We start from the raw sequence: 14,506 nt of genomic DNA, 5'->3' as shown, positions 1-14,506 counted from the left end.
AGTCGAACACCTTGCGAGTTGAACATTTTGGCTCCCGAACACAGCAAACCCAGAAGTGAGTGTTCTGGTTTGCAAACATTCTTTGGAACCTGAACATTCAACACAGCTTCCGATTGGCTGCAGGAGCGTCCTGCAGCCATTCGGAAGCCACGCCTTGGTCTCTAAATGTTTTGGAAGTCTAACAGACTTCCGGAACAGATTCCGTTCAACTTCCAAGGTACGACTGTATCTGGTATAATGTAGAATATAAGACATTGTATTATCAGGTCAAGTTACACTTTCATACTGAATTAACTCAATGCAACACTCAAGTTTCAGTTACAGATGCTGGGTTTGGCATTGCTTTAGCATGTGACTTTATTCAAATGTTGTTCTGCTTTGTCCTTAATTGCCTGCTCAAGCTGTGAAAGTGCATAGTAAATTCTGAAAGCTAATTCACCAATATCATTTTCTCCACACACATAATTGTAACGTACAGAGTTTCATACAGCATCAGAGCAGCGGAAATCAAGTTATAATATGTATTTAGTAGAGAAACAGTTTCTTTTTGTCTTCGGACAGGGTTTTCAGGAGGTTGGCAAAGGAAAAACAACCGTATCGTTTCCACGTCATTCATTCATTACAATTATTTACTGGAAAGTATTTGAGGGTGGGTGGAATAGTACACTCTGTTGCTTTTACATCTTCCAGACATTGAGGAGAGGGAACTGAAGAGGCAGCACCAGATAAACATGCACCACATATAATAGCATTACTGGTAAGGACGTTTAATTCACTCTCCAGTTATGAGTTTGGTCAGATGAGCTGTATTCGGTTTGCAACACAGTAGTAATGAGTGTTGTGCAATCTCAAGAAATCAGTCACAGAATAAAATGGATTTTATTTTTCATTAGGTGTGTATTATTTATTGTATCTGATGTAAATGTTCAGCAGACATCTGATGCCACTATCAACTGAATACTGGTTTTTTTGGTAGTGGAAGCAGAACAGGCTTTTTTTATCTTTCTGCACAAAGGCAGGCTCAAAACATTTCCTGTTGTTTTAGTTCAATCATGAACCCTTAATTAGTTCTTTGAGGTGCAATGTAACTTTGATCTGTATATAAAAAAATTAAAACCAGCCTTTCTGCTAGGGATTGAAAGGGTAGTAGTGTTGGGTGATACATGTGCAGTTCTACCTTAAACTGGTATATATTCAGATGCAAAGTCCTACTGGATTCAATGGTTCTGACTCCCTTGGAAGTGTGCACAGGATTTCAGCCTTCATCTCAACCCCACACACTATCCCAAAACAGTTTGCAAAAGGTAATTGCTCACTGTGTGTATTCTCAGGGCTTTTTTCAGTGTTCTTCAGATGGCAGAATGCACTTTACCAGTCAATCTGTTTGCAGTCTGTTCAGCACCTGTTGAGCAGGCAGTTGTAGCTGAAGTCTTGCCATGCTATACTTGGCAAAGCAACCTTTTCCCCAGAAGACTTGCCAATGGTAGCAGAATGGTAGTAGATGACTAGAAGGAATGCGGTGCTGTGCTATGGCTTAAGCAAATGGAAAATGAAATCCTTCATTAAAATGCTGTAAACTGGAAAGAACAAAATATATTAATAAAAATGGTTTGCTGTTTATTTGATCACCTGCTGGTGATACTGCATTGCTGCAGCAGTCTCTCCTGATTTAAAAACAAAAACAAGCAAAACACCAGTATTAAAATCCTCTTCTGTTAACGCCATTACACCGTCGAAGCAACTTATCCCCCCCCCCCCAAATTAACCTACAGTTATGGTTGTGTTGTATATAAATAGAGGCAGCACGAATTTTCAAACAGTTGCTGCACTGTGTGAGGCAATAAAACTGAAACGGAACAGTAATTAATTCTCACAAGAGCAAAGAACTCTATGTAAAATGCAGCTGAGAAGCTTCAAAGGAAAATATTTTGGGACTGCAATGTTATTTTATTTGTACTAAGCACAATGTGAGTTGGCCCCAAAATGATGTTCTCTCAAAGTGTGTTTTCATTATGATAGATAAGGTGTGCAGAGGGTGTGTGTGTGTGTGTATTGTATCTGTCCATGGTGTCCCCGACAGTGAAAGTGAGATCTTCATTGGATAGTCCTTCTACAAGTCACTCTCCATATAAGAGGTTGTCATTCTGAGTACTCTGTTCCCTTCAGTCCTTCAAGGGTCACCTGCAACCTCTACTGCAACATTATCCCCAGGTGCAACATTTATCCCAATAGGAATGAAAAGCAGCAATTCACCTAAGTGGCAGAGATCTAGGAATGTTGTTCCAGGACTGTGCCTGTACATCCTCTGTGGAGCCAATCCAGACTCCACTTCCCTGATCGTCCCATCCTCCCACCTTCTCATGCATCAGGAGAAATGGCAGGGCATAGCCCCTTGAAGGAGCTGTGGAATCCTTCAAGGTCACAAGTGAGGGATGGGGAGCCCCCATTTCCATGGTGGCAGAAATGCAACTCTTCCTTAAAAAGTCCAGCAAGCCTCTTGAGGAGCCAGGGAACTCTTATGAGATTGCGATGTGTGCCTATGGCAGATGCAAGTAGGAGGCCAAGGGTGAAGACAGCTCAAAGCTTTCTTTGTTCCATGGCTAGGTGACAAAGTCGAACAGGGTGGGGAGCAACCAGATGTTCCTGCCCACCATTTCTGAGGAGAACAGAAAGAAAATCCAGGAGGGCCAAAGGAGGGTGCCAGGTCAAAGGCAGCATTTAAGCCTTCATGGTGACTACCACGGCTGGAGTGCTACTTGAGGACATCACTGTGTCGGCCACTAAACTGGCCCCTTTGATGACTGCAGTGTTAGGGCCCTGGGTTATTGGTCTCTGTCAGCTATGTCCCATACTGCAACCTCCTTACACCCATCAAGGAAACTGTGCAAGGGAAGTTTCTGAGCTATTTTAAAGGAATGTGGGTTGCCATGTGTCCGGGTTTCCCCAAACACTTGCGTGATTTTCAGAAATTCCACCTGGATGCTATCCTGGATATGTCTGGGAAAACCCAGCCATATGGCAGCCCTGCTATAGGGAGTGACAGAGGTTTCAAGTCCCTGCCCCTCATACTAGAGTCCTGATCCCTATCAATTTCTGCACTTAAGGGAACAAACATGGAGCTAATATATTGCCTAATTTGTGATCTAAAATTGTTTCACTTTGATAGGGTCATGCCCATAGTTAGATGCATGTTAAGCCCATTTGATTACAGCATGAATTGCAGCCCGAGTCCAAACATGCTTACTCAGAAGCAAGCCACAATGATTTCAAGTGAATTTGCATAGGACTGCAGCCTTGAGCAAGACAACAACATATGGATTGGGTCCTTAATATCTTTGCTACATCCAAATGCTTAACCAACTAAAACTGAACCTCCGCAGAAGTAAATGGCTATGCTGAGAAATACCTTTTAAAACTTGTCAATTACTGCGTTTACTATTTTACATGGTTCTTTTGTGCAAGGAAAAAATAAATAACACACACACACGTAAAATGTGAAGTCAAATTCAACCGCAAAGTTTGGTTCCAGTGCATAGGCGCCGACTCCATGGGGCTTGAGGGGGCCCGAGCCCCCTCAAAAATTCGTTTGGGGGGGCTCCGCCCCCCCAATAATCTCCGGCGCCCCTCCAGCAGAGCGCCATCGCCGCCCCTCCCCCAGCCCAAAATGCACAGGGAGGGGCGGGCTGCATGCCTCCTGCCCTCCCTCCCGAGCAAAAGCTCCACCCAATTTCCTTTGGAGCTGATTAATAGGCGCAGCACGCTCTCCCCTATTCGCTCACGAGGCGGCGGCGCCACTTTATTTGCATATTCATGAGCTTATTTATTATTCATGAGCTTTCCCGGGCCCCCCCAATATTTTTTATAAGTCCGCGTCCCTGTTCCAGTGTAAAGTTTTCTTGTGTCTCCTCTAGGAACAGAGCTGTTGAGCCTTGCACCATGGAGGACTGCCTTCACACTTCTTCCGAAAACCTTTCCAAGCTGGTCAGCTGGGCCCACAGCCACGGGACCATATGCAACCTCATTCCAAATCTGAAGCACCTTCTTTCAGAGGGCTCACATGGCAACCTGACAGCTATGTGGGGCTGCAGCGCAGGCCATGCCTATCACTGGCCTCTGACGGCAACCTGTAGAGCAGGCTCGCAGGAAAGAGTATGTTTCCAGGACAACAGGAGCTTCAACTCGGACAGCCCCAGCCTCATGGGCATGCCCTCGGACACACAAGCCAGCCCAGTGGAACGCTACTCTGGGAGGCCAGGGAAAGCAAAGTTGGACTGCAACAGAACCAGAGACTCCTGTGATTTCTCTTACTGCAGTGAGCCCTCAGAGTTAGACGAAACCGTGGAGGAATATGAAGATGAAGCTACTCTTTTTGACATGGTCTGTGAGTCCTCGGTGACAGATGAAGATAGCGACTTTGAACCTCGCCCTCAAAGATCCCAGACCAATTCCCGCAAAAGGCCAGCCCCAGGCGCCACCTCCTCGTTCCATCCAGGCTCCCATTCTCAGGTCGTCGAGGAGAACAGCAGCAATGTGTCCGTCAAAAAAATCAAGCAAGAACTTCCCGAGGATTATTACATTGTGGCTAACGCAGAGATCACTGGCGGCATCGACGGCCCTGCGTTGTCCTTGACACAGATGTCGAAACCCAAAGCTCACCCAACAGCCTCCTACCCTGTGCCATCTAAATCCACCCCTCATTCGCCACCATCACTCATTGCTGAATATGATTTGCAGAACATCTCTGCCTCCTCCCAGAAGCCTCCCAAAGTAACTCTGGCTTCTCCAAGTAAAGGGCCTGGTAGCAGCCTGGCCGCCAACCCACACGCAGCCCTGCAGATGCCTGCCAGCACTTCCAATGCTGGCAAGCCGTTAAGCATTCCTTTATCGGCCTTGCAACTCCCTGGGCAAGAGGAGCAAGCAGCCTCAGAAGATGCCCTCCAGCCTGTGTCAAATCAGGTTCCCAGCGATGTAGCATTGTCTCCTTCTGCTAGCACAGAGCCAGAAGTTAGCTCCAGTCAGCAGCACCCAAGCACAGCTCCCGCCATCACCACAGAGCCAATGGCACAGACAATACCAGGTATCAATACTTGGAATGCTTCTCATCATGTATTGGGTGTTTTTTTTGGGGGGGGTATTTTAAAATGGGGCCCTCTCAGTGATGGCTCTGACCTGGTGGAATGCTCTGTCCCATGAGACCAGGGCCCTGCAGGATTTAACTTCCTTCCGCAGGGCCTGTAAGACAGAGCTATTCCACCTGGCTTTCAACTTGAACTTAGCCTGATCTTTTATTCCCTTCCTTCCTTCCCCCCCTCCCCTTTTTATGAAGATTACCCGCTCTGGGATCCCACAGCTCATTCTCCCCTGGTCTCCTCGCTGGCCCAAATAGGACTAATTTATCCAGCTAGCCCTGGTGATCAATGTTTATTGGATGGATTTCCCCCCTAAATTGATTTTTGAATTCTGAATTTATTGTTATTCATGTTTTATACTGTATTTTATGCTATTTTTTTGTTGCATCAATTAAGTGTTTTAAATTAGTTGTTAGCCGCTCTGAGCCCAGTTTTCTGAACTGGGAAGGACAGGGTATAAATAAAAAATTATTATTATTATTATTATTATTATTATTATTATTATTATTTGAAGGTAAAAGTTTTAATGCAAGTATGGATCATATTATAGGCAGTGCTTTTTCTCTGGGGGTACGCATCAGTACGCAATATTGCCCAGCTTAAGGAAGGAGGTGCTATGCTCTGACAGGACCCCAGAGCCCTGCCGCCTCCTTCGCAAAGCCAGGCGGGGAAAGCCTCTTCACCTGGGCGGCAGCACCCCAGTAGGTGAGTGGGTGGGCAAGGGAGCATCAATCAGCTAACCCGCCCTTACCTCCCAGCCTTGGTGTCAGGCCACACCCCTCCCTATTTGCTGGTTGGTGAGCTAGCACTCCCCCCCCCCTTTCCGGGGAAAAAAGCACTGATTATAGGTCACATTAAAAAAAGAAGAAAATGTGTTAACATATCGGTAAAGAATCAGTATGATGGTTCCTGCAAAGGTAGTTCACAAAGAGATCACTAAAGGGGTTTGTTTACCATGCCATGGTACACACTTCAATGCGTCATGACAGTCAAATACAGTTAAATGGAAGTAAGACCCAGTGTTTCAGTGGGGCTTGTTTCTGCAGAATGGCTGGGCCAAGCTGATGCATTGCAGCATCATAAATTGTCTCTTATGTGGAGGGGGACACATGCCTGGTTCTTAGAATGTGAGCCTTCTGGGAGGGAGGGATTTTTATCAGGCCCAGTTCCTGGGCAACCTCTGGCAGTGATGGGCAGAAATTGCAACATGATGGTGTTCTGTTCCTGAACAGAAGAGACTGCCTTGCATTTCATGGAGGGCAAATGGGAGTCAACCAGACTTGGTAGGGAACTCCACAATGAAAGAGCTCTACAGCTCGTACAGAGAAGGCTAGTGATAGCCTCTTGTCAGACTTCAGGCATAACCCAAGCAGGACCCCAGTCAAGCTCTTTTAAGGAACAAGGAGACTATACAGTACAGGAAGAGGCTCTCATTCTCATACTTTGACTTTTGAAGATCAAAAGCTGTGGGTTGAGCGATACCAGTGTATAAACTAAGTGCAACCCACAACACTTAAGGGTTAATATAACTGACATCAATTGCTATTGTCCCCCACTCCCCCCCCCCAAAAAGGCTACTACAGTATTAATCCATTAAACAAAACCAACCCCTGTCATGTTAAAACTAATGAAGTTACAATTTGAATGTTAATCCAAATTTTTGTAGGTTTTGTTTATCAGTAGATCTAGGACTTCAGTGGCTTAAGCTTGGGGTCTAGCCTAGTGAGTTATCCAGACTGTATATATGCTCTGGTCCCAAAGCCCTCTTCAGGCATGGAAGGGAACAGAGATGTGTTTGAAAAGCTCTATAAGTTATTTGTATTAGGCCAAGCAATCTGATACATATGCTAAAGGTAAAGGTAAAGGTACCCCTGCCCATACGGGCCAGTCTTGACAGACTCTAGGGTTATGCGCCCATCTCACTCTATAGGCCGGGAGCCAGCGCTGTCCAGAGACACTTCCGGGTCACGTGGCCAGCGTGACAAAGCTGCATCTGGCGAGCCAGCGCAGCACACGGAACGCCGTTTACCTTCCCGCTAGTAAGCGGTCCCTATTTATCTACTTGCAGCCGGGGGTGCTTTCGAAATGCTAGGTTGGCAGGCGCTGGGACCGAGCAACGGAAGCGCACCCCGCCGCGGGGATTCAAACCGCCGACCTTTCGATCGGCAAGTCCTAGGCGCTGAGGCTTTAACCCACAGCGCCACCTGCTTCCCTGCTCTTGCCTGGTCAATAGGTTTTCTTCTTAGCTTCTTGTTGGAAATCCTTTTTATGAACTATTTCACAACTGGTTTCAGTCTAACATTCTCTATGTTTTGGAATGTCATGAAGTGAAGTTTGAAATGTGCTTTGCTTTTATTTATTTATTTTTTATGTTGCAACTTAAACTTGACGTTGGAACTTTCTAAAAGTTTTATTGCCTTTGAACCAATAGTATTTTTAATACTGCATCTTGTATATAGTTCCCTTGTTGTGGAAAGACAATTAGCAGCAAAATGTGAGATGTTTAAAACAGTAGGTGCTTTATTTGCTGACAAAAGGGAACATTTCTTTGGAGTATTTGTATCTGAATGTTGCTAAGACTTAGATTTTATTGAATAAATAGTGATTCATTGTAACTGTTGAGTGCTTTTATATGGACCTTGCAATCCTTTAATGGTAAAAAAAAAAGTTTATCCATCCTAAATAGAAGTCTGGCTAGCTAGCCAAAGTCCATTATAAACCTTTTAATGCTGAAAATAAAAACTTGTTCACCAGTTTTATAACCTTGGTTATCTATTCAGCAAAAGGTATATTAAACTTAAACACAGGTTTAAATTTTGTCCTTTGCAATCCTCTCTACTCAAAAGAGTTGCCAAAGGGAATCCTTCATATTCCAGTCCTTTAGCGCTATGCGTATGTAAACCATAGACAACTTACCTTGCAGATTTTAGATGTGGTTTGAGAGCAGGGGCAAGATTCAGATAGGGCCCCCCCAAGTTTCCTTTTGATATATTTAAAATTAAATTATGAAAAAGACAAGATTGCAAAGAACATTTCCTACTTTTTAATGCCTCATAATAACTATATTTTCTCTTTTCTTTTTTAAAATTTTATTTTCAATTTTTCATCATTAACATCATTCAAACTTAAATTCAACAATATTTATACAATTGCGGGTTATTTTTAATACAGTTGACTTAGTGACTTAACAATATAGCATTGCTTAACAGTGACATCCTTCTTTTTTTAAAAAAAGGAAAGTGGTTTCTGCCTTGTACATGGGCCCAATTAATATTTCATAATAATATGCATGCAGTGTGCAGAACTAGCATGTTGGCTGGAGAAATAGATACTTAAAGATGTTCAAACATATGTGATCAGTGGTACCATTAGGGTAGTTTTTGATTCTGGGTGGAATGATCTTGTAGCCCTGTCCCAACCGGACCGAATGGTCTTATGAGGACCCCTGTCTTTAGATGCGAATGTGTTTTAGTTACTTCAAAATGTGGTAAACCAGCCCTACTGCTATTCATTCCTCAGGTACAGAACAAGCCCTGTCCTGCTCTGAGTGTACCACTAGATAGTGAGTTGGAATGTGCTGGGGCAACAGAGGCTGCATCTGTTGAAATTTCCTCTTCTGTATAACCACTAAAGGTGCACAAGTTTTGTCTTCCATTGCATGAGGGTCAGTTGCGTCCTTGATGCCAGTTGCTGATCACAAGTGATGTGAAAATTTGCTTGCTTGCTTGCATGATTGATAGAAGTATATCATCTATCCTAAGCCCCCAGGACTGGGCTAGGCTTTTTATAGCATAAATCTTAACAAACGAATTATCAAAACATACATGCATACATGCGTTGCAGAGAAAGTTACAGAACCTTAACTTAAGATTCAGAGCTCTCAACCACTACGGCAAATTTGGCTCTGATTTTACATGACAGAATTTATAGCTCTTGGCTAAGTCGATTTCTGCAGATAGCCTCTAGGGTCACATCCAGATGGAAGTGGTCAAATGAACAATTAAACTACTGTTGTGGATTAATCAGATGCTCTCTCCCTCTTTCCTGCTTGAAATGAAGAGGAGTTCAGAGGCCACTGGCCATTCGGCATAAAAAATGGAGCCTAGCTCTGCCGCTGAGCTAAATATAACATGATCTCCTGGCACACCATTTTCAGTTGGAGAAATGTCCAAACTCTTGTGGCTTTAATGTAATGTGCTGTGTGCTGTTGGGAGAGGGTTAGCTACAAAAACAGTTGGTATATATGAGTTCAGCCCTGTGGCTACCTGCACACTGCCCAAAAAGAGGAAACGCAACACACACACACACAAAAAGACAAAAGAGAACACCAATTTGCATGTGCTAATTTATAAGCATAGGTGCATATTTAGAAGTAATTGCTATAATATAAAGAGAAAGCACAGTACATTTTTTTTCTCTTCTGGGGAAGACCTGTGTGCCTTTCAGCCTTCTGTGCTGTCTGTTAGGGGGCAACTCCCAGCTCCTGCTGGTCATCTTTCCTATGGTTCTTTGTTATTAAGCTGAACATGGGCCTTCAAATACAGGGCTCCCTGTACAGAACTGTACTCTGATGACCTTTCAATAGAAGGCTGTCCTCTGTAAAGTAGGACAGCTGGCTACCTTTCTGCCTCCGTTCCAGTGCCGGATTTACGTATAAGCCAGTGATGGCCAAACTTGGACCTCCAACTGTTTTGGGACTACAATTCCCATCATCCCCGACCACTGCTCCTGTTAGCTAGGGATGATGGGACTTGTAGTCCCAAAACAGCTGGAGGGCCAAGTTTGGCCATCACTGGTATAATCAAAACAAGCTATAGCTTAGGGCCCCACTCTCTTGGCCCCCCCCAAATTTAAAAACCCTGGATGTACATTTCCAAAATAAGTTCAACAATTACTTAGATAAAATACATATTTTGTTATGTGTAAACGGCTTTAGATACCTATTAGGTCCATAAATTACCGTATACCATATATTCAACACAAAAAACAGCGACCATTTGTTGTTGACAAAGGACAGCTGGACATATAAAGAGCCCCATTACCTTCAGTAGCTTAGGGTCCCATCAAACCTAAATCCAGCCCTGCTCAGTTCTACACCTTTAAAAAAACAAAATAAAGTAAATATCAAAGGACATTTGCAAACCCTGAAGTACTTACTTGTTCATTGGGCAGGGTGAAGACAGGAAAACTAGCTGGGAGAGTGCTGATTGTATTCTGTGGATTTGTGATAAGTCAGAATGCTTAAAATAGGCAGTGCTTAAAATTTAAAATATGCGACATCCCTTTCACAGGGCAGATGGGAAGAATTCAGATTTCATTTGTTGTATACCGTTTCCTCTGCAATGAACTTTCAGATTTTTGTTTTTGTTTTTGCAAAGCTGATAGTGCTGGCAGATTCATTTGCAGAAAAGGAATTACAAATCGTATGCTTCACACTCCTTCCTTGCACTGGTGATCTTTGCTTTATCCCCTACCCCGCCCTGCCCTATCATGCTGTCCATCTATTTATATTACTGCTAGTAAGTACTGACAGAAAAATGTATAGCTCTGTGTGTTGGGATTTCCTTATGGCACCCTGGCAACTGTTTGCTCCCATACCCAACAATCAGAGCATTAGTCTTCCCCACCCGATACAACGTGGTGTTGCTAGAGCAGATATGTTTATAGATACGCTGCTCCCCGGCCTCCTGTATTGTTTGGGGTTTGTCCTGTGAAGCTCACTTGATTTAATTGCAACTCTGGGAAAACAAATTAAGAGTCAGAAAGGTTGGTCTTTGCATTCTCACTTCAGCTGTGCATGAATATGCTGTTTATTTTGGCTTCCATTCACAGATATACATAAACACACACACACACACATATATACAGTATTCATTCTGCTGCATTTTGTCTTCTGGCTTATGATAGCTGTCAAACAATGAAGCCCCAACTAAATCACGCAACAAGCCTACTGCCAGTTTTAGGCTTAAACAAAAGTGTGAATATTTATTACAGGAAAGCAAGGAGGCATCTGAAAACCACACAGCAAAACAGATTATGTATAAAGTAAGGCAATCGTAAATGTCTCCCTTTCAAAATGATGAATTAAAAACATCTGAGGTGATTCTCCCCTCCTCTCCAGAATTTAATTATTCAGTTTGTGCTATTAACAGTCCGGAAACAATTATGGGAGGAAGGGAGCGGGGAGACGAGCTGAAAAATATCCATTGCACCTTTACGTTGGGGATATGCACAAACACTGCCCTTTAACAGCAAGTATGTATGAAGAAGTAAAGCTGAGCCAAGTCCAGAGTTAATTAGATAAGGGGGGTAATGGTTATTGCCAATGTTCACTAGCACAATTTGTGAAACTCAGACTGCCACCAATTTACATGTTTTGGATGTTCACAGACATATATTTCCACAATCAACATGTGTGTGGACTGATGAAGTCGAATTTGAATGGAGAAAACATGGATTCCAAGTGAGATCCAGCTCAAATGTGAACAAGCCCCAAAAGTGAGGGTAAACATTGTTAATAAATATATTCCTGGTTGCATAGATAATTAAGAAATATATAAAAGTAGGAAGTTGCATTATGCTGTGTCAGACCATTGTTCCATCTAGCTCAGGGTTTCCGAAACTTGGGTCTTCAGCTGTTTTTGGACTGCAACACCCATCATCCTTAGTTAGCAGGACCAGTGGTCAGGGATGATAGGAACTGTAGTATGAAAACAGCTCAATATCGTCAACAGTTATGAAACAGCAGCTTTCTCAACTTTCAGGTAGGAGTCCTTTGAAGCCATACTTGGGTGTGCTTCAGTTTACCTCAGACCTTCTGCATACAAACCACAAGATCTACCACTGAGCTATGAACCCTAATTCATAAACTCACTAAAGATTAGAATCTACTCCAGAAAAAGTGCAGCTTTGGTATTCAGCTGACCAATGAAAAAGTAGCCCACTGCTCTGCTTCCAGATTTTGTTGTTGTTGTGTTTTTGTTGTGAACTGCCTAGACCTGTTATAGGGAGAGACATGCTATAAATATTTTAAATAAAATAAATAATAGGTCCCCTGGAAATTCAGAAATTGCTGATACAAACAAGTATCTGCCTGATCTTGATGGCAATGGCTCCTGATTTTGGATAGCCTTTATTCCTGGCAAAGCTTTACCCCCTTCCCCCGCCCCAAATTGCCAACAGCATTCACTGGAGAGGTTTCTAAGTTTTCATATTGTGCCTAATCAGAAAGAATGCAAGCTGGGGGAACGGGAGGCACATTATTTTTTAAAAGTCAGAAACATGATCTGATGCAAAATTTGAAAAGAAAATGGGAACATTCATGTAAAAGCAGTCTTTTTGTAGCTATGCTCACTCCAAGGTGAGAACACCATGAAAATGAGATTCCCTGGGCAGTTTGTATGGGTTCTCTCTGCACTATTAGAAGCTGACAGCAATAGCTCACATGTTATATCTTTACATCTCCAGTGGATATAACACATAAATCAGAACAGAGCATCTGTGATTCACTACCTTTGGCAATATAATAATATAAGAAATCCTGCTTAGGGCCTAAGAACTGTGTGGACCCTCTTATAAGCAATATATCAGCTGAGTACTGTCAGGTTCTACAGAAAACTCCAGAGTGTGATTTACTACATTAATTACAGTCTTGTGGCTTCGTGCTGCTAAGCCTGAAATTACAACCGCATTCCAAAGTTGATTTAAGAATATTCTTTGGTTAGGAATACAGCACAGCTTATTATGATTAATGTAATAAAATATTTATTCCATATTCTGTTTTTTCTTTGTTTCTCTGTTTAGTGCCCTACTTAGGAGGCCTGTACAAAAGTTGTAGCATCACATTACCAAGGCCAGACTGGATGCGATGGCAACAATATGTGTCTGCCCTATTCAGGAATAAAGCATGTAGTGTAGAGGCAACTCCCAATTTATGCAGGGGTTATGTTCCAAGGCATTGTGCATTTAAGTGAAATCGCTTATATTTGAAACAACCCTGAAAAGGCCTGCTATATACTCTATAACAAGGTTGAAATCAGTACCACTTCCTCTTATCCTTCTCCCCACATGTTATGCAATGCTGACACACCATATTAATTCATTTTACCAGGCTGTCAGATGAAAGGCAATGTAAGGAATATAATTGACATTATAGAATATCTGGAGGTCAGGAATGAAAAACAAGCGGCACTGGTGTTTATAGATGCAGAGAAGGCCTTTGACAACGTTTCATGGTTATTTATAAAAAACACACACGATAGAAATGATGAATTTTGGAGAACCATTCTGTAGAGGAATTGGCAGTTTATTCAGACCAACAGGCCATGCTGATTGTGAATAATACAACAACTGAAAAATGTAAAATAACGAAGGGTACAAGACAATTCACTAACAGAACAATTCTATATACATATTATGTCAGGACCAGGAGATACACTGACAGAATGACCACCATATCCTCTGCATGGAAGGGGGACCCTTTGATTGTTGGATGAAGGGTGGTGTGTAATAAAGAAAAACAGGAAAACAGCACCCTCTGCATCCCTGGAAATGCTACCATAGCCTATCAATCAGGAATTGCGCTGGCGACACTGTCCGCATGCCCCCCAAACACGGAAGCAATAATTAAATGCATGATGATAGGGAAGACCCTTTACTGATAAACACATAGAATAATAAAACTGTGGAAGGGACCCTGAGCATCATCTAGTCCATGGGCTGTCAACCTGGTCCCTACTGCCCACTAGTGGGTGTTTCAGGATTCTAGGTGGGCAGTAGAGGGTTCTATGGCACAAGCTGAATCCTTCTTCCATCAAGCACTGGTGGGCGGTAAGGAAATTTTACCATCCAGAAAGATGCATTAGTGGGTGGTAGGCACAAAAAGGTTGACTGCCCCTGATCTAGTCAAACCCCCTGCAATGTAGGAGGAATATGCAGCTGTCCCATACAGGGATCGAACCTGCAACCTTGGCGTTGTCAGCACCATGCTCTAGTCATCTGAGCTATCCAGGTGATCATGATAATACGAAAACCCATTTATAGATAAGTATCTGTGAAGGGCAGTGGCTTGATATATAGTAGGGTAGCAGGTACAAAGTGCCCCACTAGCTTTATGCTAGGAATGCATTCACTCCTTGCATAACTGTCTGCCATGGAGATTCCAAGGACTCAGAATCCTGTCTAGAGCAAGTAGGTTAACAACCCTACAGAGGACTATCTGGGAGCATCCTGGCCATTGCTGCCTCTAGGGGTCCTAATTTGGCTCCCAAGGCCCTTTATCCCCAAATCCTGCCCACCTGCCCCACCCCCAATATCATATGTCACATCACGGGTGAGGAGGGAAAGCCTGTCTGTCATCACATCAAAGTCCATTTCCA

At 43.2% G+C, this 14,506-nt stretch overlaps 1 protein-coding gene across 2 annotated transcripts in view; it reads left to right on the top strand.

Moving 5' to 3' along the window:
- The window catches only part of KIAA1958 (KIAA1958 ortholog), a 65,168-nt gene that overhangs the window by 18,658 nt on the left and 32,004 nt on the right, over window positions 1-14,506 (top strand). For both annotated transcript variants that reach the window (XM_028713120.2, XM_028713118.2), the window contains exon 2: window positions 3,912-5,077. In XM_028713120.2, coding sequence (XP_028568953.2) covers window positions 3,937-5,077 — 1,141 coding nt within the window. In that variant the 5' untranslated portion in view covers window positions 3,912-3,936. The remainder of the gene's footprint in view (window positions 1-3,911; window positions 5,078-14,506) is intronic.

Source organism: Podarcis muralis, chromosome 17, assembly GCF_964188315.1.
Source record: "Podarcis muralis chromosome 17, rPodMur119.hap1.1, whole genome shotgun sequence".
Lineage (NCBI taxonomy): Eukaryota > Metazoa > Chordata > Lepidosauria > Squamata > Lacertidae > Podarcis > Podarcis muralis.
The sequence above is the reverse complement of the archived record's forward strand: the minus strand, read 5'-3'. Positions and strand labels throughout refer to the sequence as shown.